Genomic DNA, 26,639 nt, shown 5'->3' with positions numbered 1-26,639 from the left:
GCGTAAGTGTTCTAAGAGGCAAATAGATATTTTGCTCGGTGGCTTATCTAACAATCGTTTATTTTTATTACCATTTTTTGGTAACAGGATAATTGCAACATTCCTTCATAAATATTACAGTTTGAATCAGACCTAAGCTGCCAGAATAAATTATATCAGTGGACTTACGAGTTTGTAGTATGGGGATGGGTTCCCCTCCTGTAGTATTAGAAAAGGATGACTCTGCTACTTTGCCATAATATCGAAGAAGCAGACCTTCAATTTCTTAGCATTTTGTGTTATGAGTAGTACCAGGAAATTTGAGGACTTTTTTCTTCATCTCTGTATCCCAGACGCCTTAGTTCGAGATGCTAGAAAAGGGACCCGTCCTCAGATGCCCGCCCATGGTGTCTTTTTTATCCACACCATTCGAGGAAAAGGCTCTCTGTCCCATCAATAGTCCGCATGCAGATGTATCCAGTTCTGACACCTTCTCGAGTCTGCGAGGGTGATTCGCCATATGTCTAATGTCAAATCTTACAAAACTCAGCGCAACAAAGAGCTCATTCAAAATCCCGTGACTTTCAGTCTATCAGCCACACCAGTGGGGATGGTACCTTAGTCCCACGGTTAGCCCACTCCAGTGACAGTCTTCTAAAATTAGGAGCTGCCAGGCTGGGGCAAGCAGAACGCGATCATTTTAAATTTAACTTCAGCCTCCTTGGAAGCCATCAGGGCTCATTAAGAGAGATCTCCAGCCACCCTATTCAGCCCAGGAGTCTTTTAGTTCAAAAGGCAAAAAGCATTTTTTTTGCCACCAATAAACTAAGAGGCAAAATTATTTTCAATGAAGTTTCAATTTCGGGGAAAATAAAGTAGGTCATTACACCGGCTATTACTGAAGGCGCCGCTACCCTGGCCATCTGGCTTGAAACTGAAAAAATAGGTGTCATTTGCGACAGGGGCAGACACAAGGAAGGTGTCTGCAGCTTCCTTTTCAAAGACCCACAAATGAGGTTAATGCACGTGCTCACGGACTTTATAAAAATAACCAGTTTTAATAACAGGTTATTAAAAAACTGGACTGATGGCCCTTTTGAAGTTGGATAACTCGGGAGAACAATGAGAAACGTGTAACATCTCACCATTACCATTACTGTGGTTACCAGCTCCCATCTGATAGGTCCTTGAATAACATTGTGGCGCCCCAGAAACTGGTGGGCCAAATCATCCTTCCGGCCCCTCTGGTTTTCCTCTATATGGAGCCCTGATGACGGGATGTCAACTTCATTTTCTAAGCTGCAGGTGTTTTTCCTTGGTGAGGACTATCATTTCATTTCTGCCTGACTTTGTTCTCCTTTAAATCTCAGAAGGCGTCGTAACACTTTAGGACATTGGGCAGATTGCTGTTTTTAAAGCCACTTCCAATGCATAGGATTTGTTTTATTTACTTCTATTAATCTTTTTCCCCCTGGGGGAAAAAAACCAGCATTATTGGATTTTCATATAGCATCGCTTCTCACTATCTATTGTTACCTGACTTGTATCAAAGAGAAACAAAAACTGAGAGCCGTTCGTTGCTGTTTTTCCTTTGGCAACGTTGCAAAGACTTAAAAGACATGTTGCTGAAGAAGAGATAGAAATTGCATTAATTTGGTTTGCATCTGTAGGAACGCAGATAACTTCGTGCCTACATCCTTTGTAAAACTCAGGTTCCCCAGCACGGAACTTTGTTTTCCTAACACAGAGGCGACTGGCTTCAGGTTGTGCCATTCATTCAGCCTCAAAATAGAATATATATTGTGCTTTCTGAAGGCGCCACGCTCTGTATTCATCGCTCTTCGAGAGGCTTTGAAAACCCCCTCGCCAGTATACATCGATGTCAGCGTTGGGGGACGGGAGCAAGGCAGGGGGAAAAAATAAGAAGTCGCACAGAGGAAGGAAAAAACCTGTATTTTCCATTTGAGGTTATTCCTATCCAGTTGAGTCTTCCGAAATTATTCACAGGAAAGAGTAATGGTTCCTTACAGGTGGGGAGATGCCTCAGCATCCCCACCAGTGAGTTCCTACCAACAAAGTCCATTATGCAGGGAGGCCGGCAGGAAGCCGGTGTGGGGAATATGTTGAGACAGCAGCGGAAGTGGGCAGTCTAGCCCAGAACCCGGTGCAAATGAGCCCCTGCAGCCCTGGTGTGGGACATCGAAGAAGGGGGGCATTTTCAGACACAGCCAAGAGGGTACGTCCGGAGCAAATTATTGGCTGTGGGTGTACCAGGGGGAGATTTTAAATCTCAGATCGTCCCCCGCCTCCCTGGGAAGTCAGATGCAGATGGAGGGACAGCAAAGGAACGGTCGAGTTAAAGTGAAATTGTGGCCGGTCCTTTTCCGATTTCTTTCTCTGCCAGAGAAAACATTGCGACTCAGGAACAGTGTGGCTTATTGGGAGAGAAAATCCTCCGAGCACTTCCTTGCAGGCTGAGACCCATGTCAGAAGTCACAGATGGCCGGTCCTTTTTCACTGTGACACATGTCTCCTGCCCTGACGCCACGCACTAAGCTGGGGCCCTGTGCGGTGACATCCTGACAGCTCCCGGTGAGCACACCCTGCGGTCATTAGCAGCCCCACTTAGGTGACATCGCTCCCCTCCCCCTTCACACTGAAAGGTGAGCTGACGATACTTCCTGATCAGGCTGGGCAGACTTTACAGCCTGGAATGACTTTGGCAATTAAATCTCACAGAGAAATCCAATAGTTCCTATTCAGGATAGGAAATTATTTCCTCTATGGCCCGTGGTTGAGTATTGACTTATCACGAATATTTATATTCCTAGCGTCCTGGCTGCACTGCCAGGGGAAAAAGTTCTGTTGAAATAATAGCTGTAATTATTTCATAGGCTCTTTTTTGGACAGCAGCACAGCCTCTCGCTTTCTCTTCTCTACCAAACTCGAAAAGAGGAGGTAGCCAAGCTGCGGAATCCGATGCTGGAAGCTGTCCCTCCGTCAGGAGAAATGATCTGTTCTCGGAGGGAGATTAGTCTGCTGGTTGCCAAGTGCAGAATATCCCCTGGAGCAAAGCTGTGAAGAACGACCCTGCTGGGACACGTGCCCAGTGACATTTAGCTCTGGAGGGTCTGGCAGCCCCATGCACCAGGGCGCTAATTTTGTCCAGTAGTTAACTTCGAGTTTTAGAGCGAGGAAGGTCCAAAGAGCTTATCTAATCCTGGGATAGGAGGGCAATTAAACTCCATCTCAGCCAAGTGAGTTTCCACAGATTCTATTACCATTGCCCAGTTTCAGGCCCCTAAAGAAAGGGTCCTGGGTGAAAGGAGCCCCAGAAGGCTTTCATTTATTCAAGAAGCATGCCTGCTGTGTGAATTCTGGGCCCGGGGCTGTTTCGGGGGGGACGGAGGATGCGCTGCTAAGAAACCCCACGGAGACCTGTTCTGGGAGCTCACACGCTGGTTGGAGGGAAGCAGGAACCAAGCACGAGTGGACGCCACTCCACACTGGTAGCCAGCCAGCGTGACCAGGGCCCCCCCAGGCACGTTCTGGTGGAAGGGCGTTCCAGCAGAGGAGACACCTGCAAAAGCCCGAAGGCAGGAAGGAGCTGCGGGCTCGGAAAGTGGAAAGAGCAAGCGCAGTTGGAGCATGTGATCTCAAGGGAGGTGGCCGACGATGAGGTAGGAGAGGGAGGTACTGGGGACCAGATCACAGGTTCCTGAGGGCCAGGACAGGCGGTAGGGGTTTTATTCTAAGTGCAGTGGACATTAAGCAGGATACTGGCATAACATGGGTTAATAAAAGTAGAAATTCTGGCTACGGTGTGGGCAATGGATTGCAGAGGGGGCCAGGGGTGAGGCAGGATTGGAGTTAACAAGGCTGCTGGTGCAGGTAAGAGGTGTTAGTGGCTTGGACCAGGTTGGGTGCAAAGCAGGTGATGAAAATGCATGGATTGAGGACCTGTAGCAGTCTGGGCTGCCTTTCCTGGGAAACTCAGTCTTAAATCCGAATTTCGAGGTGGTCTGCAAGCAGAGACGAGCTTTGTCTGTTTTCTCTTGCTCTTGCCCATCCGGCATGGACAATGGATAATCGATCAGTGCTTGGTTCTGTTTGGTAGAGAAGGAACTGGAAGGAGAAAGCAGTGGCAGTCACAGCAATCCAGCGCGGGGACCAGAGTAAAGCCAGTGGACAAAATGATAAAGTGATTAATCCCGCAGGAGTGGGTGGGACCCCAGGCTCTGCCACCTGTGCAACCAAAGACAGGTTATTTACCTCCCCTGAGTCTTGGTTGCTTTACCTGTAAAACTGTTAGGACAAGGGTGCCTACCTTGTAAGATTGCTAGGAGGACTGAACAGCCCTGGCCAGCATGGCTCAGTTGGTTGGACATCACCCTGCAAAGCAAAAGGTCACTGGCTCCATTCCCAGTCACCTGCCTGGCTTTCGGGGCCATGCGAGAAGCAACTGATCGATGTATCTCTCCCTCTCTTTCTCCCTCCCTTCCCCTCTCTCTAAAAATAAATAAATAAAATGTTTTTTAAAAAACAAAGAGGATTAAACAAATCAGTGCATGAAAATCACATAGAAAAATGCCTAGCACAGACTGAGTAATCACTAGAGAAATGGCAGCTTTTGTTATTATTATTCCAGCTTAACTGAACAGCTTCCCCCCATTGTTATATCTGCAATGACATCTCAACATGCGCTTTTCCTGTAGCTACCACACAGGAAGGGGACTCTGCAGAGAATTATTGTTTTTTAATCCCTTATAAGGAGAAGAGGAATCAGCATTCAAGAAGCTCTCGTTACTTGCCAGGTATTCCTAGACCATCGTACCTCATTTAACCCTCTCTGCAGTCAAACTAGGTACCATTTCTCAGTAAGCTTTTTTATATTCAGTGTCTCTTTGCATCTCCAGAAGTGCCCCCCCCCAGAAAAGCACGTGCCTGTCTCACAGATGTGGCCGCTGCAGTTGGGGGGGGGGGGGGTCCTTGCCAGGCCAGTGTCAACAGCTGGTGGGTGGAGGAGCCAAGAGCTGACCCGACTCTGAATACACCTGGCCTCTGCCGGTCCTCCTGGAACTTGGGTGAGAGACCAGCGGCACCAAGTTACTTCCAGTTGCCACTTGCAGCCGTCCTCACCCAAACCAGGGAATTCCTTTCTCTCCACTCCCCCCACGGCACCCCCAATCCTCATCTGTCCCTTGCTGGGTTTCTACTCAATGATGTCCTCAGCTAGATCCCTAGTCCACTTAGCGTGTATTGATCATGAATTTTGATGTCATTGGGCAAGTACCTATTGTCACGGTGAATTCATTATGTAGTTATTAGGAAACAAACTGATGAAGGCTGGAAATCACTGAAAATCCTTTACGATTTCGTGTGGTCATTCACTTACTTCCCATTATTCTCCCATTGCGGCCGTTGGCAGTATAGGTAAGGATCTAATGGCATTAACAGTACTAAATAAATCTGTATCCTGTAGCTTAGAACTTGGTCAGGCAGATTTATCGGTCTTGAAATTTCGACCTGATTCTTCTTTACTGACTGGAGTTTTTCCATGCACTTTCATTGTGTTTGTTGTGGAATACTAGAAAAAAGAATATGCCATTTCAGTTTTGTGGGAATCTTTGTCTCTTGGGTGTTTTTACACTGATTCCCAGAAAATAACGATTGATGAATTTAAAATGGCAAGAGAATATACTCCATAATATTAAAACATTGTTTATGTATTTAAGCATTCTATCAAAAGAAACCCTAAGACTTATCAGAAAATTGTCAGGAATTAAGATGGACCGTGTTACGCAAGATTTTTTTCCAAACACTTTGCTGCCTGGCGTATGGAAGGGCCCCGGTAATGTCCTGACGAGTCATTTCCATGAGTTTGTTAAACGATACCTCTTAATCACTTTAGCCCTAAAAATTAATAACTATTAGTAACCCTAAAAATGGCCAAATGTCCACAATATACTAAAAATGCAGCGTATTTGTTTTTAAGTAAATTCCCATTTGATGGATTGGGGAGATTTGTGGTTATTTTGAAATTATATACTTGCTTCCTAGACTAAAGAAAAAAGGGTTCTAATCATTATTTTGGAAATATGAAAGCAGGGCGAAGGCTTTGATTTTGACTTTGAAGTAAGAGCCTAACCCCCGCCCCTTCAGGGTTGAATTGCGTGCCTCTTCCCCTCACTTAACATAAGCAGGGCGCCATCCTTACACCCCGCACTCCCCACCCCCTTGAGCCTTTTCTTTCTTTGCAATCTGTGAATACGGGGCCTGCTTTGTCTCGTTAAAGCCCTGCGGGCCACAGGCTAGCTTTGAGACTAATGCCTTCCAACACTGGAGGGAGCTTTGACAAGCAGAGAGATTTATAACCAGCAACATCATTAGCACAAAGAAATTGCCTGAGCCATCGGGTGGCAGACCTGCTGGAACCGACCCTAATGGCCTGGAGTGATACTCAGAAGATTTGACTAGTTAGGGGCACCACAGGCAAACCAGTGACTTGGACCCAGATAAAAGGTTTGACGTACCTGTGACAGGTAGCAGGCACCCCTGGGGGAAAGAGGAGTGAGTGGGAGCAAAGAACTTAAGATCAACCAAGGGGACTTCTGTGGGGCAACTGGTCCCAAATGATCAGAACTTTGGAGGACACTCCAGATCACATGGCCCAGGGAGGGAATCACACAGCAAGCAAGCAGGTGCCCAGCGAAGCAACCTGTCCGGTTGAGGTGGGGCTGGGCTTCGCTGGGCCTCGGGACAGGTCTGCATGAGCACGTGAGGAGTGCAAAATCCTGTTCCCCTGCTGTGCTTTCTTAAGGGGACTCCATGTGATTCATTCATCATCCTGACCCTTGGAATGACAGAGCCTGGCTTGAAGCTCGATTTAAGATAGAGTTGTGGTTTAAGAGCTTGAAGGTTTTAAACTTTAAGTGCGACCTACACCCCCAAACACAGAGCTGGAGGCAGCCCTCGGGAAGACAGGCGTGTCTGCCTGGGCAGGTCGGGGTGGGGGGCTTACCGCCCCCCAGGCACCCCAACCCCATACCTCCCTGCCTTCCAGGTCTTCCTTCCCTTCTCTCCCTGCTGTTCTCTTTCCACAACAACAAAAGGAACTACCAAAAAAATACTAAGTTAAGGGAACTTCTGAATACTTGGAATTACTAATGAAATTCCGATTGTTTCAATTATATTCTCAGGGATGACTTGACTGCTCCATGATTGCAGAGCGGAGGAATCACTTGAAAAACCATCAAGGGGACTCTCCCGTTATGAGCCAGAAAAAGAGACTAAGATGCTCAGCACGCAGGGATAATAGAGCTGTGGGAAGACACAAAGACGAGACAGCTGCTGTCCTCAAGGAGCCAAGTTCACGGGCTGTTCATGGTGCTCAAGGCACCACGCTGCCCAGTGTGGACGGTGGTGAGGGGCAGGAGACGGCGCCCTGCCCTCAGACCATCGCTCACACACATGACAAATAAGTGGCCAGTGTAGGTTTGGAAGAACCAAAGGCAGCAACATTTCCTGAGGGACTTTCTGGCAGGTACCATTCTGATTGCCTTATATGGATTAACTCATTTAATCTGCATAACCACCCTGTGAGGCATAAATTACCTCCATTTTATGAATGACACAAAGACAGGTTGAGTGATTTGCCTGAGATCAAGCAGCTAGTTTTGGGTGGATTTGCAACCAAGACTGAAATTCGGCTGCCCCCAAATTATATCACCATTTACATGTATCCCTGAGTCTAGATCACTGGCCACAAGGCTTCAAAGGCAGGATGAGTGTTGCAGGCTGCAAAGGTTGGAGAAATCTTCCCGGTGGGGGTCGTCCACGGGCTGGACCTTTAAGGCTGGGTGGGGACACACCAGGAGCAGAGGCACCTACTCAGGGGCCAGCATGCACCAATCAACAGACAGGAGGGCAGCAAGGACCCATGGTGCTTTGGAGCCAGAGGTGCCTAAATTCTAATCCTGTTGCCCCATCACTGGGGGAGGCTTGGACGTGATCGACAGGGTTCCCATAAAATGGAAATAATAGTAATAATAAAAATGTATGTCCTGTGAGATTAGTGGAAATACTCAGCAAGATGACATGTGAAAGTGTGCAGCCTCTTAATTATAATTTGAAGTGTGTGTGTGTGTGTATGTGGGTGTATGTGCAAAACAGTGAGTAGATTAGCCAGGAGTAGAAAGTCTACGTTGGGGAGTAAAAGCAAACCAGACAACAGGGAGAAGCTGACCCCACTGTAGGGGCTCCCGACTGCAGAATCACCCAGGGGGCAGCGGGGAGCCAGAGGCGTCCCCTGTGAGCGCTCTGGGAGGGGCTCGCACTGGTCTCCGCATCTCCGTGCAGTTTTGTCTAGGGGAGGGGCACACGCAGTGGGGAGGCACTTCAGAAGTGGAAAGGAAGCAAGGGGGTTGTATTTTTTAAATGAAATTCACGTGTTCATTCACTCAGAAACACTCAGGTGCTCATCGAATGCGATTTCAGACACTGCTCTCAGCAGTGCTCATGCCACCGGGCGCAGAGCAGGCCAAGTCCGGATTCCCATGGAACCTGCGTTTTAGAATGACTCTGTATTGACGCACTGGTGTGCATAGTCCAAAAATAAGAGGTGTCGAGAGGAAGGAAATGGGTTAGAGCAAGGGTTTCAACACACGTCCCGTGTTTTCTCTCTAACTTAGCACGGTTTGCCCTGCCCACTGTAACCGTGGCCTTAGTTTCCTTCAGAGGGAAGCATGAACATCTTCCTACTGGGTTTTAAGGAATGTTCTCAGGCTCCCAGTTCTATGTCGAAACCAGTTTGTTTTTTTTTTTTTCTTTCTGCTGCTGAATCGGGAAGTCTGAGACAACACAATGTGCACACACTGCTTGTCCTGCTGGTGTCCTATTAGGGTGTCACAGCTCAGCTCTCCTGTGAGACACAGCAGCCCTGCTCTGCACCTGCAGGAACTCCATTGCTCCTTTCGGTTCACCCGCTCTGTGGATTTGCTCTAAAACCGATGCCTTTTTCTTCACCAGTTAGGAAAGGGTTCCCTTGGATGTGGAGAAAGGATTCTGAGTAGCTCTTCCTTCTGCCGTGAGCGTGAAGTTAGTGTTAGTAAAAGTCACATTGCATAGAATCTCCTAATGTTGTTCCTGACTTGGTCTCACGTCCCTGTCTATACTCAAATGTTTTCTTCAATAAGAGCTTTTGTCTGTTTTTCTCAGCATTGAAGAAAAACAGGCCAGCAGGTCTTTTCAAAAGGTAAGCAGTTGTTTCGGCATGTAAGGAACTGTAGTGAAACAGGAAAAGATCCTGGCATTCGGGCTGCCTGTCACTACCAAACCCAATAAGCAGAGACACGATGGAATCTTTATGGCACTTTATTCATGATCTGAGAAGATGGCAGGTTCCTACCCTAACAGACCATCTTCATCTTCTCTTTCCCGGCCAGATTTTTTATACCAGGGAATGAACAAGGTGTGGTGAGGGCTCTGAGATTCAGGGAGGATTCAGGTGAAAGACGCTGCAACATTCCTGTCCTGGGCAGTTAGCTCTTCCCGGGGCGGGTGGTCCTCTGTCTCTCCCTGGAACACAAAGGCCGGATGCCTCCACTTGTCCCCAGGCGGTAGGTGATCTCTAGCAGGGCCCCAGGAGGCCAGCTGTTTTCCCAGGAGCCGGGATGGGCCTTAGCTGCAGTTTCTGAAACAAAAGCTTTAACATACACATTACTTGCTAGACTTAGAACTTTTTACCTCAAGCTAAAATTTTCCAGCTCTTGAGTTCCCTACTGGTAGGAGTGAAATATGATTTTTTTCCAAATCAGTGAGTATTAATTAAGCACCAAAGGAGCTCAAAATCCTTAATGATGAAAGTGAACTAGAAGACACAGGACCACACTCGATGTGAAGTTACATCATCTACAGAGATGGAAATACATGAACCTATAAAAACAAGGGCCCCTTCAGCGGCTCTTCTAGCCTGCATTTCCCCCGTAGGACGTACAGAGCACTTAATAATAACTGCGAGTTAAATCTCTCAAAGTCACAGCAGCCACGGGAAGTGACCTGTGTTACGGATGAAGAAACGGAGACTCAGAAACCCAGATCAGGGAGCCCGGAGTGGCGATGCCCGTATTCGAGCCCAGGCTTGTGGGCAGCACCACAGCAGAAAAGAAACCCTCAACTCTGCCGTGTGTACGGTGGGTGGCTCAGGAATTCCTCAGCGGGAAAGGACCAGGCGAGTTCCGGTGGCCAGCAATGACTGTATGAAAAAGGTACCCTCACGACTTGTCCGTAATCACCGCCTCTCTGTCCTTCCTTAACCTCGCTAATAGATTTTAGATCCCTTGAACGTTCGGTCTCTGGGAACAAATGACATTTTTGAAAATTAGCAGTCATTTTTACTTGGGAGTGCGGCCTCGCTAAATGACTCCTGTCATTGTTGTTGTCCTCGCCTCAAATTTATGGGCACCAATTCATTTGGCCTCGACATGGGCATTAACAAGGAAATGGCTTTGTTTCATTCTGCTGTTCTACAGTCGCCTCTCGGGATGTGGTTTGACATTGTCAAGAGGTGGTTATGGGGACAGCAAGACCACAGCAGCCAGGAGTGACTCTTGGAGGGAAAAAAATCATTCAGAAAAGTTACTGCTGTTTGATTTCAGTAGCTATTTTTCATCCTTAAATATCCCTGCTGTTTAAAAATCCTGAGAGGGCTCAGCCCATATTTAGGACACCCCTGCCAAGCACACACAGGAAAAATTGGGTCTCTAAGGAGACATTTGGCTATAGCTCAACAAACAGGAACCTTAGATTATATTTAGCTTTATGAAGTGCTCAAAAACATTCTGTCTCAAAAAAACAATCATCATCACACATGTGAATTAATGACACAATTATCTCTTTTTAGCCTAGAGACTCGGATTGGCTGATGGCAACCACCAGAGGCCTGTGGCATTGCTCTGTCCCCGCCCCCACTCAGAATGTGGGCATTTTACACATCAGCTGCCCTTCCCAATTCCCACACCAGTGCAAAGAATGCCAAATCCTCCTACCTGCGTTCTTCTGCGTCCCCGTGGCGGCTTCTTACCTCCATCCCAGTCACAGGTCCCTAGTCACCTTTCAACTAAACCTACAAAGTTTCTGATTCGGGGCTGAGTCTGTCCTGCCTTCGTTTTAACCACAGTGCTCCTATCAAGGTCAGTGCTGATACATTTTCCCTGATGATGAAGGGCAGGCGTCTGAGCTCCAGCTCACCTGGCCACATGGCTGTTCCCCTCTCCCACACCACCCCCCGCCCACCCCCTTGGTCTGTAAAGTATCAGGGCTCTAAGGAAGAAGCCCCAGACTAGTCACCATTCTTGTCCTGCCAGTGTTCTCCACTGCGAGGTCACGTACGGGAAGCCCTAAACGACCACGGTGTACAGTTGTGACACGGGTCCCTGGGTTACTTCCTCTCCCATTCCTTAAAAAATATCCCGCCCTCCCTTCCAGACCCCACTTTACTCCTGCCTTTTCATGCTTACCTCCGACTACTTCCAGAAGTTAAGGTGAGGCCATCAGGGGACACTTCCTTTCACTTCCCACTCTCCAGCCTATAATAGAAGCTTTATATCATTCTGTATCAATAACTATCTATCTACCAATAAGAGGTCAAAAGATGATGTTTATTTGTTTAATATCTATTGGGCTTCTATTTAGTGCCAGGGACAATGCTAATACTCAGGACGTAGCCACAGTGGGCAGGTCACAGACTCGGGCAGGTGTGTCACGTGGGGCAGGTGTGAGTCTCCCACGCAACCACGCTGCAGGTAATACATTCTATTTAAGTTAAATCTGCTCGTGGGCCGCTAGGCTGGGAGGGCCATGGGAAAGTCAGTCACCGTCATCGCTGTGTCTTGATGCTCAAGTGTAAAAATGTCCCCTTGGTTTGCATCCATCTGCACCAGGCAACACGGCCTTGGGTTGCGGGTCCCTTTAGCTCAGGAGGCTGTGCAGTCCCAGGCGTGGCAAGGAATCCCAGTGTATAGGGTTCTCTCATGATTATGGGGTCGGGTAGCAACCCCTCTTCTGGGGGTGTCTAACCTACGGCCCGTGGGCCAAATGCAGCCCAGGATGACTAGGAATGTGGCCCAACACAAAGCTGTAAATATACTTAAAACGTTATGAAACTTTTTTGTGATTACACGTCACAGTGTATTTACTGCGTGGCCCAAGACAACACTGCTTCTTCCGATGTGGCCCAGAGGTGCCAAAAGTTTGGACACCCCTGTCTGCCTTTTCCAGGTTAATTACTATAGACATTTAAGATAATTGGTAGTTTGACAAGAAATATATGTTAAGAACATGAGTAGTGAAATATGGTAAAATCTGGTCCCATGATTTCATTTCTTAAACAAATTACTTTTATCCTGTCAGTAAAAGATAGTTATTTTCTCAAGGAACAACAATTCTTTTCATGGACATTTTAATGTCATCGGAGAACTATATCTTTATTGTAGGCCATTGGGAAAGAGTGAAAAGGATAAAGATGAAGCCTAAAGTCACTAAAATCTCCTGCCCTCCTGCCAGCCAGAGAGAAGCACCCGCCACGTTTTGGTGTGACTCGTCGCGGCGAGGTTGCCGTTACACAGGTGTCTGCCAGGACTGATGTCACTGTTCGTGGGGATCACACTGGGTAAACGTCTGCACAGCTTTCCCTCCTGACATAGTGTCATGCCCTTGGAAGTGATGGCTTCCCCGCTGCTGTGCGTGGCCATCGTGTGGGACTGTGCCTTCCAGGGGACCCCATCTTCCACCTCAGGCACAAGAGTAGAGGTGGCACCTTTTTCATTAAACCTGCCCAGTGCGCTTTCTGATACCAGGTGGGGAAGGCGGCGATTCCTCCGCAGCGTTTTGGGGAGCGTCTTGCCTCTGCCCCCGTCTGAAGGTGTTGACCCGAATAGGATTTCAACACATCCCTCATGATCACTTTGCGAAAGGTGCCCAGCCTGCGGCCTGTGGGCGTCTCGGGAAATGAATTTTCTCAACGTCAGCAGAGGCTTTTTTCCGGTTGCAAACGCTGGAAACCTTGGAGAGCTTGGGGCGACGTCTCGAGCGCCCCTGCTGGCGTCACCAGGCATCTCCTGGAGCTGGGTGGCTGCGTACTGCAGATGTGGCCTCCTTCACAATGCACTTGGCTTTGTCATGAGGTTCTGGTCGGTGCTGCCTTTGATTTGACCAGAGCAGACATCATTCCCATAATCGGCTCTCATGTTCCATGAGGAAGAATGCAGCGGCCGTTCTCAGATGTCAGAGCCTGCCGTCCTGTGGATCCAGACCTGCCTCACCACCCAGCTGACAGCTGCTACCTTTGCCACACAGCCCTGCACTCTGTCCCTCAGCCTTATCGCACTGACACCACGTGGGCTGGGTGCTGTCACACGGGATCGTGCCGCCAGCCCCGCTGTCCCCAGATGGATACAGACACAGACAGAAGTGGGGACAGGGATCAGGAAGGCATGGGGGCTCCCGCTTCCTGTTCCCGGGTTTCAGTCCGGATACCGGTTGCCTCTCACTGTCCCCAGCCCCATTGTGCAGGCCTCTGCGGCGTACGCAGTGCTTGAGACAAGTACTCGGGAGCTGCACGCTGTCCCCTGCTGTCTCTATTTCATGCCCGCAGGGGACACATGCATACACATGCTGTCTTTGAGGGAGGGCACTTGCTTCCTTTTTCAGTTCGGGCACCTTGAACTGGAGAGGGAGTGGCGAACTCATTACTCTGACCGAGAAAGGAACAAGCCCCTCACCCTTCCAGCACGAGGGACAGTGGGGGAGGCATCGGACCCTTAGGTCGTGCTTTGGGATTTTTAAAGCTCCTCCTCATAAGGCATCTCGAGGCTCCCAACAGCTGGGCGGTGGGTGGATGGGACCGAGTTATTATCCTTGCTTCAGAAGTGGAGGAAGAGAGGCACACTGAGGTGAAACAATTTTCCCGAGTTCACCCAGCCCATTAACCGCCAAGACCAGACTCGAATCACAAGTCCTTCGCCTGACTCTCTCCCTACTCCTCCTGCTTTTAGGGCAAAAAAACAAAAAGCAAACAAACCAGAAAACCTCTCCCTGTTCCATGGGGCACCAGAGAAGACGGACAGGCCACACCGATCCAGCCAAAACAGCCCCTGGCATCCCCACCAAGACTCCTACTATTGGGCCAGGGATCCAGCAGTCATCACGGATTCCATCACGAAGAATTCCCCACTCATCGCTCTGTACCATGCTAGGCTTTCCTAGCATGGTAGGAAATGCAAAATGTTTATGCAAGTCGTTAAACTCAAGACAACTTCACAAACACCCGCTTCAAAACTCCTTTCCCACTCCCGAGCTGTTCCTGGAATAGTGCAGATTCCCCAGAAGACGGTGGCTTGTTCATCGGCTAACACTCTCATCTAGAACAGGGCCCTGGCAGGTGGAGCAGCGTTGGATGGACCATCGTCACTGAGCGGCTTCCTGGCGTGTCTGGGGCCTCACAGCAAAGCGAGGGCTATTCAGGACTGGAACTCAGGTCCCGTGTCTCCCCATCTGTGTACCTTCCGCTGCACCGTGTCACCCACCAGGGCCAGGCAGAAGTGAGAAAAGACAGGGGAAAATGCAATTGGTGTACCTGCAATTCCACCCACAAGGCTGTTTGACAGCAGTCTATAAAGTTTGCTCCGTTCCCCGGGAGCCAACCTGTGGGCTCGGTTTTATATGTCTCATCTCACAGCTCAGCGAAACGGCTGCCGAGGCTGAATAAGTGGGTCATAATCCCAGCCCTTTATCTGCCTGCCACACGCTCTCACACGCCAAAATCAGGACCGAGTGCTGTGCACATGCTTTTGTTATTAGCCAGTTGGGCGGAGGTTATTCATTCTTTGACGTTTCCTTGAAAAGGATGGGAACAATTTAGAACATCGTTCCCTCAGCAATCCCAGGCTTGTTTCGGGTGGTGAAGGTAGAGGTCACTTTATTAATACAGCCATCAAGGAAGGTTGTCACGGTAACACAGTGCATCAATTCCTTGAAGTGCGGGAGACAAAGCCAAAAAGAGAAACTTTCAAGTCTATAAATACAGACCCAGCATTGCTCAAGCGAACGGCTCCCTGGCAGGGTGGCCTTAAATGTGTAGCTTTGAGCGAGACCCAAACAGAAAAAAGGAAAACTTGCCTTTGGTAGTGTAATGGGTCATTATGACCATAATGGGAATAAGTGACCCCTCAGGTCACAGAGGGGGAAAAAAAAGAATACAACAGCCAGCAATACACAGTCCCTGCTGGTGCCCTCGGAGCACATGAAACCCCCCATCTAGGTCTGCTTTTCAAGACCTTCCAGAAAGGACTAACAGAGGGGAAAAGGAAACAAAGTCCCGTAATTCACATCTTGACAATAGACTGAGGTTTGGGAAAAAAGAAATGGGTACAGCAGTCAAGAAACCCACCAAAATCCAGTTGAAGAATTGAGGAATTTAACCACGTCCTGGTCACCCTTGTTATCCACGCCACGGGAAAAGTACAAAGACATGACAAAGGGAGGAAGGGATGCTTGTTGTTTTCGTTATTTCATGGTGAAAATTCTGGGCATTTTCATCAACTCACCGCCATGGTGGGAGCTTATTTATCTACTGCTCGTTGCAGCTGACTTACTGAAGCTGCGATCAGAATTAGTATAACCCCTTGCTGGCTTCAGCCTCCCCACCAGAGGGACCACCACGCTTCGTCTCTTAGCCCCGCAACTGTGTTTGAGTCTACCAATAACACTACACCCTTACCTGTTAGAGGCCGCAGACTATCATGGCCATTGCCTTTGAAAGCCTTCCTGACATTGAAACATCAGGGGGTTATAGGTCCTATGGCCTGGTATTGGACACGCCATAAATGAATTATTTTTATCAAGAGTGAAATGATCCTTTAGAATGTAGTCCAGCTATGATCAAAGTAGTACTACAGTAGCTTTTCATATCTGAGAGGTCGCCGTTTATCACAATAAAAGGAATTCATTGTGCCTAGCAAATAACACTGTGCACCCAGTACCAAATCAAGTGTCGTGGGAGGCATTTGGACGTGAACCTTCTGTGTTGACTGGGATGGTGCCTCTTAGGCTGTGAAGAGAGAGTCAGGACATGCTTAAGGTCAGCACTTCCCAAAATCGGTGCAGCATTGGCAGTGTAAGGCCTGTCCACACAGACAGGTGCCAGGTGAAGGGGGTGCCTGCCAGGTGCCCTGTTGGATAGAAATCCTTCCCTAGTTGAATGTTCAACCTGCGGAGGATTTTTAAAACAGAGGTGATGCCAGGGTTCCAGGTGAGTGCTGCCGGCTCTGTCAGCTGGTGGCAGATGCCCGGAACCTTGGGCTGAGAGGGGCCCTGGGGAAGAGAAAACGAGAGCGGTACACAATGTGTTTGCCATTCCCAGCCTGGACCTTCCGTCCTTGGGGTGCTGTTTGATGTCCGAGCCGATCTGTATTCGGAGCACTGCCAGAACATGGTAGAACTTAGAAGATGTGACACTGAGTGCTACTCACAAGGAGCTCACCTGGTCACTGTGTGGAGTGAACGCGAGCAGAATAGCTGGTCAGTGCAACTGAAAACCCACCGAGGGTGGACAGTGATTCCCGCTGTCTCGGGCAGTGCCGCATACAGCTCTGTACGGCAGCCTTTCTCCAAACTGGGGGACCTGGGCTAGGTTTCCACCCCAGACTGCTTTCAGCTTCCTGAGCTAGAGTCCCTGAGTTGCCCTCAAGCTCTAATTTCACCCCTTGTGTCAGAGCAAAGCACAACAAAAACCAGAGTGTGCTTGGGGTTCCACTTGTCCTTTAACTGTGAGCAGCCCTAAAGGGTGTGTCTCCGAACCCAATCTTCTGCATTTACACCCCCAGGAAGATAACCCGGTCTTTCGTTTCCACTTCTAGCATTTACTCTCACCTCGGATTCCCCTGGCTCCTCACCTGCAAAACTCACGGTCTCTGATCTAGAATCGCTAAGGTGTCTTTGTTCTCCTTTCCCCGGGATTCGTAAGGGCGCCTGTTTGTCTTCCTTGCTCTGGCCGGCTCCCTGAGCCAGGCCTTCTTCATTTAACTCCAACGTTAACAGAGAAGTGACCTTTCCAGCGGGGGCCGTCCTGTGCGTTGCAGGATGTTTAGCAGCATCTCTGGCTTCTACGTACTCACGTGTCTTTTCCGGGGCTGTGACGACCAAATAGCATCTCCAGACATTGCCACGTGTCCCCTGGGAGGCAGAGCCAGCCACCCACTTTTGAAAACCACTACTTCGGATAGACAGCCAAAGACCTCTAGGAAACGTTAATTCCTCGCATTTCTTCAGCCCATTTTCTAGTTATTCCACAATTCTTTCTTTCAGAGTGAGTAGGAGCATGCGATGCTATTTTTACATGTGTCCCTGCCCCAGCTCAAAGTGCCGTTCCTCTCAGACACGCCCAGTCTGTCTCTTTGTTTCTGGACCCCCTCCCTTCGGCTTTGGTAACATCTTTTGCTCTCAGCATCCTTCATGGTCACTGTGTCTCTCCCTATGGCTGAAACGCTAACATTCTCCGGTGTTCTACCCCCCAGTTCTCATTTCTACCTCATCTATGTTCTCCCAGGATGAGGTCGTCTCCTCCTGCTGCTTCACCCTTCGTCACGATGACCCATCAGCTCTGTCCCAAATCCGTACCTCCTGAACCCTTAATCAGCTTTTCCTGCTTGTAACAAGACCCCCTGCAAGAGAGCCTACACCCTCAAGGTCGATAGGTCCAAATCAAGGTTGGCGCAGGACCCTCCCTGGCGGAGATGGAGCTGATTCCGAAAACACTGAGCCCTGGATTCAAATGCAGCTGCTGGAAGAGGGGCCATTGCTGAGGCTCTGCTGTTAGGAAGACCCAGGCAATGGGGGAGAGAGGGGTGAATCTCTTCTTCCTCCCTCTTGCCTCCTCTGCTCCCTCTAGCGCCCCCCTGTGAGTGGAAGCCAACAGACAACTTGCAGGGTTCCAGCCTCAACATCAGAACACTGGACGGATTTAGAATTGGGAGACAATTGCTTAATAACCAGCACGATGCTCCTTCTCGCCTCTGTGCCTTTACTTCCAGTTTCCCATCCCTAATGCTGCCTGGTGCACATCTCTGCTCAAATACCATCTTCTGTCTTTAATCTACTCTAATCTCCCCCCAAATAATTATTCACACCAGCCTCTGAGTTCCCCTAGCCGTTTGCAAATGCTCCCTTTATTGTCTTTCTTATATCGCATCATAATTATTTCTGTATACGCTCATTTTGTTTGTTTTCTGCCAAACGGTGAGCTCCCTTAGGGCAGGTAGAATAACAGCTATGAAATCTAGCAGGACCCCTGGCACACCGCAGGTATGCTGCTGATTCAGGTGGATGGAACCAATGAGGGCACTTTCATGAAATTAATATGACATCGTTTCTTGCATATATTTTATCTTCCCCACCAGACTTGAACTCCGTAAGAGCTGGGCTTTATATTTCTTTTCTGCCCTCGCGGTGTTGAGTACAAAGTGTCATATGCTGGGGAAGAGCTCAGTGATATTTGTTAACCACCCGGTTACTCAGTGAGCACCACGATTTTGGTTCAGAGACACACAAAGATGGAGCGTAAGTTTATGAGCATCAGGCAAGGTCTGCAAGTTAGGGTTCGATGTGTTTCCAGCACAGGATTCCAACAGAGCGGCCAGGTTCTGTCTTTGTCCAAAGGCCAACCCGCTCACGAGACCAAATGTAGTATGTCTTACAGTGAGTTCTAAAGTAGTGAGATGGATTCTAGGTTTCTTACCCCCACCACCACAGTTTGTCTTACAAAAAATACATTCCTCCAATTCATGAGGTTACATCTGTTCCTTGTCTGTTTATTAAATTTCTCACAATCACCCATATCAACCAGTGGATTATTTAAATGTAGAAAAGGCATTGAATTTTAACTTAATCACCAACTTCTTGAAAAAAAAAAAAAGAAACCTCAGTTCCTGATTTACATTCAGGCCCAGGAAGAGGCAAAAAAAAAAGCTTTTTTTTTTTTAAGGGGAGCAATATTTAATTAACTATTGATTTCTTCTCAATTACTCAAGGCAAGCAATTATCGATATTGATGGAACAGATATTTCCTTAGCTGCAGCACCTAAATGAAAGGAAATATTCTATTCAGCAATCTGCTCCCTGTAATCAAAATGCTGAGAATCTTTAACTTTAAATGCAAACAGTTATTTGGATCTGTTTTTTCCATGTGGCCCCAATTAAACAGATATCTCCCGAAGTGTAAGTGAAACAAAATCCTAAAAACCTATGCATGCTTTCCAAATTAACAACCACCAAAAAAAAGGAAGACTTTTGTCAGTTTTGACCATGATCTAATCTCCCTCTACTTGTAGACTTGACCTCCTGACTACAGCTCTTGACATTTTAAACCCTGACTCCTAAACTATTGCAATATGGGCCTACCACTCACCTTTTCTGCGCCGCCCAGTGAGAGCCAGCGAGTACAACCACCCACTGTACCCTTATAGCCGGAACACCACCTTGCCTATCAAGATTTTGAGCTGCAGGGTTTAGCGGGCCTCTGTCATCACTTTCGGACATTTACAGATAGCAAGTGCGAGTCCCTTTGAAAATCACACCAACACATTACGTGACTGCCACCAGGAAGTCACCAAGGAATTTTGGAAGGTGGTCACGCAGGGCCCTGTCTAGGCCACTTGGTCACCAACCCTCTGAGCTCCCTCCGCCATCTTGTTCTCGGTCCAGCTGCACACACACCGTTAATTAGCACGTCTGGAAGAAGCTACTTCTGAAGGCGGCATGACCGTGGAACTGGAGTAATAACAAGACAACACTATTGAATTATTGCTTGGGAGATGGGGGTTATTTTTTTAAATACTTTGCAATTGATAGAAATATTCAGTGGGTGTATGTGTGTGGTTAAGTCACGTGGTACCCCTGGGGCAACTGAACCATGGCATTAAAAAAAAAGAAAGGAAAAAATGTTATAATTTATTTTTTAACAAACTCCTTTTTCTGCTCTGCCCCCACCGCCCATTCCGGAGCGTTTCTGCGTGCGGAGTGCTTTGGCAGCATTTGTTGCTGGGCAGGGCTCTTAGCTCTTCACTGTGCTGTTCCTTTCATGTCCCTGGGTCCTCTCGAACATTCTGCTAAACCAGTGAAACCTTGATTATCTAAAAGAATCAGAAACCTGGCATTAATGAGGGTAAATGAGGGTAACCAGAATTTTGAAGAACTAAGAAATTATGAGAGGTGAAAGTTACATGACAGGGACCGCACATGAATTTTAGTCTCTGGAATTGCTTGTCTTGACTTATTCAAAGGAAGGTGATCGATCGGTGAACAGAGTGAAATTTGGGTAATCAGGGTTTCACCGCTGCATTTCTTATCATCCCCGGGAAACCAAGGTAACCTTGGACGCTACTCCCCAGGTGTACAAGAGGATAAAAATCCTAATAGGCTGTCAGGAGCAGAAGTGACTGCTCCTCTTCACACCTCTCCGAAAAACAGCTTTCTCTCTTCCCATGTGGCTGCCGCCTGAAGCATGCTGCCTGCCCCCTGTCCCATCTTGTCCCTTTCAGTTGGCTTCTGTCATCATGCATGCGACACTGGGATCACCTGCAGGGAGAATGTCACATCCCTTCGAGGCTCTGGGTCATTTTAGCAGTCCTGCTTTGCATTTTAATTACCATCGTCTGGCTTCAAAAGCACTGCATTCTTGCATGAGGTACTTGTCCTTTGAAAACCCGGGAGGTCACCGCAGGTGTCCGGTGAGAAGCCAGGGCCAAAAGCAGGTGTATTCCGTTATCTTGTACTCTACAGCCTGAAAGGCACAATGGTACCGTCTCAGGTTGCAGCCAAAATCCGTAGGAAAAGAACGGATGGTGCAAACAAAGGCAGCAAACCACCTGTGTCTGGAAATTGGAGTCACGTGCTTCGTTTGCGGCGGGGGGGGGGGGCGCGGAATCGATAGAGATTTTCTTTTAAGCTGAAAACATGATGTACCAGATGAACTTAAATTGATTCTGCTTCTCCTCCCCGCGCCCCGCGCCCCTCCCCCCTCGTTCTGCAGCCAACGTCTGCGACAACGAGCTTCTGCACTGCCAGAACGGAGGGACCTGCCACAACAACGTGCGCTGCCTGTGCCCCGCCGCCTACACGGGCGTCCTGTGCGAGAAGCTGCGGTGCGAGGAGGCCGGCGGCTGCGGCTCGGGCTCGGGCTCCGGCCCGGGGGCGTCCGCGCTCCGCCGCCCGGCGCTGCTGGTGACCGCGCTGCTGGCCACCGCCGGGCCCCTGGTGATCTAGGCGGCGCTGTAGCCACCGGCCGGGCCTGTGCCCTGGGGAAGCGAACGCGGCCCAAGCCTTTGCCACTGACCCAGAAACCCACACGCAGACACCCCCACTCAGACGCAGGGAACGAACTCAAGAGGCCCGACTGAACTAAGCCATATTTGTCAGCCGCGGGCGCACCTGCGAGTCCGTTCCCTTCTGACTCCGGAGCGGGCGGCGGCTGGTTCAGGTCACTGAAGATCGCGCGGCCCGCGCAGAGCCGACTGCCGGTGGGAAAGGCTGGGACACCGCCCCGCTGCGCCCCGCAGCGGGAAAGACTGCAACGCAAACCAACCGACCTAATAAATTCTGGTACTCTCACGCGGCGCGTCCCAGGACCACTCGGCCCCAGAGCGGGGCCGGCGAGGCGGAGCGCCCTCCGCGCGCTCCCCGGTGCGCGGGTGCGCGCCCATCTGTGCCGCCCGCCGGGCCCGTCTCGGCCCCTGACTCCCTTCCAACCTGTGCTTTAGTGAACGTTGCTCTGTAACCCTCGTTGGTTGAAAGGTTTCTTTGTCTGATGTCGGTGATGCACATGTGTACCAGCCCCTCCAGAAGCTCAAGCCAGGCGCCCGTCCACGACGCAATGAGTCAGCGCCTGGTGCCCGCGCCGCGCCCACTGTCCACTGTCTGAGAGTGGCCGTAGGGAAAAGAGAAAGTGTATCTATCCTTTTGTATTCAAATGAAGTTATTTTTCTTGAAATACTGTAATATGTAGATTTTTTTGTATTCTTGCCAGTTTGTGTTACCAGACAATCTGTTCGTGTATCTCATTCGAATCAGCACAGACTGACATCTTACTTTTGTTCCCTTCCGTTCAGTTTTGTTTCATTGTGCAGAGATTTCTCTGTGAGGGCAACGAACGTGCTGGCATCAAAGAATATCAGTTTACATATATAACAAGTGTTAATACGATTCCACCAAAGGACATTCTAAGTGTTTTCTTGTTGCTTTACCACTGGAAGATTTAAAGAATAAAAATTCCTGCAGAAATGATTTCAGGAATCCGTATTGCAATTTCTTAAGATGAAAGGAGAAGCCACCAAGCCGTTTCACACTCACTTTACTGATTTCTATGTGGACTGAATACACTCAGCTGGCGAATTCAGTTCACCCAGGAAGATGGAATGATGCTCCCTAGCTTGGACAGCTTCTGCAAAACATGAGACTATTTCCACTTGGGAAAATGATAACAGGAAAAAAATCTAAGTGATTGCCAAGATTATGCCAAAGCCTGTTGGCAGAGTACTAAGAGACTTTTATTTTTCAGTCATGCTATTTTCACAGATTGATGGGACCATGTGACTCCAGGGACGCTGAGCTATGTATCTTCCCAAATACAGTGTTTACACAAGTGTCATAAGGGGTAACCCGGGGAACCAGGGAAGTCGCAGGGAAACCGAGTAATTAGCAATTGGACTTTGAATATATTCAGATGAACTATTTAGAGCAAATATCAAATATACAGCAGCACGTAGACATAACTGCTGTTCCTGAGAATAAAGTTTGTTTTAAGTACCGCCCAAGGTGTAATACATTCTCGTTTCTGCCTTTTATGAGGCCAATTACCGTGCAAGACGGCGAGGGGAGGCAGGTGGGGGGAAGCATCGCCAGGTTTCAGGGGGGCTGGCACAGTGTGAATCACTTCCCAGCACACGCGTCCTGCAGGTGACAAATGGGATCGCAGCCGCCTCTCCTCCTGGACCCAGAAACGATGCTCAGCCCAAACCGGAAGTGAGGTCGTACATGGCCGGGTAGCACAGTGAGCTCTGGGAGAGGTAGGTCGGGAGCCTGCTTCCTGTCTGAAAACTTTGCCCCGGATTTTTTGCCACTCCTTGCTGAAACAGGGTGGGGTGGGACTGAGGGTGGGGGAGCATAATGCCTTCTGATAAATAACCTGCTAAAAACTAGATAAAGGGACAGTATGTCTTATTGGTTTTGTTCCCAGAAAAGCCAATTCAAAGAAGGCAATAAAAGGTAAACAGGTAACGCCTGCCCTGCCTGCCACCCCACGTCTAAGTCGATTGAATGTTTGCTATTCTAACCCACAGTCTCTTTCGAAGTAAGAAATAAGGAAAGATGGAAATAAATTAGAGCTCTGGCTGAGTGCCCGAGTGCCAACCAGAAACTGGAGATTTACATGAGAAATACAAACAGCAGATTACCCATTAAGCTCACCAAAGGTTACACGTGAAAATGCCAAGAGCACACGGAGTCTGAGATTCCTTATGATGAGGCAGATTCCCCCATGTTAGAATTGGGATTTGCTTTGTCTTAGCGTTTATGAGCACAGACCAAAGGCAGACTGTGTTCCTTCCAGCCACGGGGCACTTTTTGTAACCGTGCTCAGGACTCACACTGCACGTTTCATTTCAATACCTGGGATTCCAGAAGCTAATTCTAAAATTTAATGAAGGCCTGATCTAAACCACTTCATCTGCATTTTTATCTTTATGAGGCTCGAGGAATCTAAATTGAGGAGGAATATATTGCGTTCGGTATCTTCAGATATAGTTTTATGAATTTCCTAAAGTGATGTGATCTGCTTTTAATAAAAATTCACTTTTAGGTATCTAACCCCTGGGAATGAAATGTTCTTTTGAATCTGGATTCTCAGATTCCGCTGAAGGGTGTGTTTCTTTGAAGAAACCGCAACTTGGGGGATTTTTGTTTGTTTCTTTGCTTGCTTGCTTTTTTGGCGTTCTTGCAAAGCAGGTTCCATGTGTAAGATTAGGTTAGGAACATGATTGGGTTGAAAAGTGGGCCCTGAATTGTTCACACACTTAAGGTCCTAGTTCTTGTTCGGCCTGTATTTGGATTAACCTTTAAGGTGCGTTAGTACAGTCTTGTGTGTGAGCTCATCCGTTGATTTCACCGCAAAGTAAATTGTGGTTCTTTCCCTCAACGCCATCGATGAGCCTAAGACTTCAAAGACGTCTTGGTCCAAAGGTTCAGCTCCGTGGGAAGTGTTGATCTTTATAGGAAAGGGGCCAGACCACCCTGCTGTCCTGTGACAGTGCTTTGTTTCCAACCCGTCCGCAGCCTGGAGGAGGCGCTGCCGTCCCAGCAAAGAGAGGCCCTTGCTTAGAGGGTCCATTCCGATCCTCCTCCCCCTTCACCTCAGTAGCCAGGAACCTAGAAGTCCCTACCCAATGTCCTCCACATTTCCGGTGTGTGCGCACCTCCTCTGGGAGTCCAGACTCCTGAAGGCAGGCCTCCCCAGGAGTGCATGACACGGAGCACAAGAGGTTAACCCAGAGGAAGCGCTTGTGGGGAGGTGAGCGGCCGGGGCCTGGGAGTGCACACTGGGGAATTCACACAGGAGCGAGCAGCGGCTCTTTGCAGTGAACACTAGAGCTCAGGGGTGGAAAGGAAGGAGCTAAGGGGGAAGGGAACAGCCTGCAGCTGCCTCACAGCCGGCCTGGACGGAACTCCGAGTAGTCTAACAACTCCGCATCTACACCCAAGTTCCCAACTGCTACAAAAGCATTCGCGTCAAGGTAGCAGACAGAACATTGTTACTTAACACTGGGTCAGCGTGATGTGTGACGCTTCAGTGTTTAGAAATATGTCATATGGGTTTCACCAGTCCTTGTGTCCTGGCCCCTGCTTAGTGGACCTCCCTGGACAGGCCCTGGAGGTGCCCTTGAGTCCAATCGCTAAGTTGGCACAAATCACTCACTCAGGAAACAGAAAGAAAGGTGCAGGTTTGGAGAAGGCCTGGGGGCCACTGTTGGTGGTTAGTGCTGTGCCCCACCTTTTTCCAGGCCTGTGGCCTCACCAGATAGAAAACGAGAACTTGGGGAGGGACTGGGACACGATGAGGAAACTGTGAAATCATGTCTTTCGTCCCATCCCCCTCAGTCCCCACCAACAGGAACCCAGGATTGCGGGGATGTAATGTCCCTGTAGTCAGAAAGGGGATGCCCTGTGCTGAATGGAAAAGGGGCTGCTGTCGGCCCCGCCCCGCTGTTAAATACTAAACAAAACACCTGTTTGACAGCTTCCCTGCTCACAGAATTATGCAGACTCTGTTGGAACTTTGAACTACACATTCTATGCATTTACCTATGGGATGCTGTGTATTTATGATCTGGTATGATTCAAAGCTTCGTCTTCCGAAATCCGAACTAGAATTCTTTACCCACCGTCTGTAGTCCCAGTCTTTATCAACAAGGACGGCAAGACTGGTAGAAACTAACCTGATACTTAAACATATGAATAACCATATAACACCCTAGGATTTATTCTGAGAACACCCAATTGGACCACCTTAATGCTATACGGGAGTGAAAAATACAGACAAGGAACACCCCCACGGTTTTGATCCCCAGTGTCTGGTCGTGAACAACTCTTTCTTTGCCTCAGGAAATCAGGGCTCTGTGCTGACCAATTCTCTTCCTCAGAAATATGCAGGGTTCATCTGGCACCAAGACTGGGACAGTTCTGAGCATTTCCATGTACGAGAATTTTTCACTTTTAACTGTATTTTAACCTTTCTGACACTTTTAGTTGCCTAAAAGGATTCCAACACTAAAGGGATTCCAACAAATGCCAGTAGAAGCTGCCCATAAACATAATATGGCGTGAGGGAGAATTAGCAATGCCGCCTCTCAGAATATTCTGAATTTTCACCAACAATCTTGGGGGAAAAAGAGAGAAGTCTTTGCAACACCTGGAAAGGTGTGACTCACCCATTACCATCCCATCTTTATTTTGCATCTGAAGAGCCAAATCACTAAGAAACAGAAATGTGTCTTTTACAAATCATCACTGCATTTCACTAAAAATGAGAAACTAACATCGACGAAAAACTTGTATTAACACTGAAAAGTGCAGTTATTTGCGATCTATCATGGCAGAAAAAATCCTGCCCCTAACACACTTTTTAGCGTGGGCTGGAGAACAAGTCTACCAAGAAGACTTAAGTGACTTTAGGGTGCATTGTTTAGATTTCTACACGGTCTGTCCAGGAAGTATCCATCCGGGTTAAAAGAAAAATGGAGGCATTTATTGAAGAAGATATGAGATACGAGAAGTATTGCAGATAGGACAAGGACACCTCAGTCCCCTTGAAAGTAGGCACTTTGGGACCTCACGCAGTTCTCCCAATCGCCATCAGCTTCCCCATTGTATTTTCCTGAATCTCATCAACAGTTAGAAATCTCTTCCCTTTCAGAGGTTTTGGGACAAGTCAGAACTCCCAGGGCACCAAATCTGGGCTGTAGAGGGCAGTGCTGAGTACCTGGGTGATTTGATGTTTCACCGAAAAATGTTCTCTGCACAAGATGGGGTGCGTGAGCAGGTGTGTCATGGTGACTCAG

At 48.5% G+C, this 26,639-nt stretch overlaps 1 protein-coding gene and 1 long non-coding RNA gene across 3 annotated transcripts in view; one reads left to right on the top strand and one right to left on the bottom strand.

Moving 5' to 3' along the window:
• The window catches only part of NTNG1 (netrin G1), a 259,760-nt gene extending 237,449 nt beyond the window's left edge, over positions 1 to 22,311 (top strand). For both annotated transcript variants that reach the window (XM_037152524.2, XM_037152523.2), the window contains one exon: positions 21,062 to 22,311. In XM_037152524.2, the coding sequence (XP_037008419.1) occupies positions 21,062 to 21,294 (233 nt within the window). In that variant the 3' untranslated portion in view covers positions 21,295 to 22,311. The remainder of the gene's footprint in view (positions 1 to 21,061) is intronic.
• On the bottom strand, positions 19,960 to 21,542 carry LOC119054583 (uncharacterized). Its single transcript, XR_005083536.2, has 3 exons — positions 21,460 to 21,542; positions 20,679 to 20,812; positions 19,960 to 20,162 (listed from the first exon to the last, which is right to left on the bottom strand). It is a non-coding gene; the product is annotated as an uncharacterized LOC119054583 (long non-coding RNA).
• Positions 22,312 to 26,639: the final 4,328 nt, after the last annotated feature.

This window comes from Artibeus jamaicensis, unplaced genomic scaffold, assembly GCF_021234435.1.
Source record: "Artibeus jamaicensis isolate MK-2021 breed Jamaican fruit bat unplaced genomic scaffold, CSHL_Jam_final scaffold_1689, whole genome shotgun sequence".
NCBI lineage: Eukaryota > Metazoa > Chordata > Mammalia > Chiroptera > Phyllostomidae > Artibeus > Artibeus jamaicensis.
Note: the sequence above shows the minus strand (reverse complement) of the source record. Positions and strands in the feature narration are given on the sequence as shown.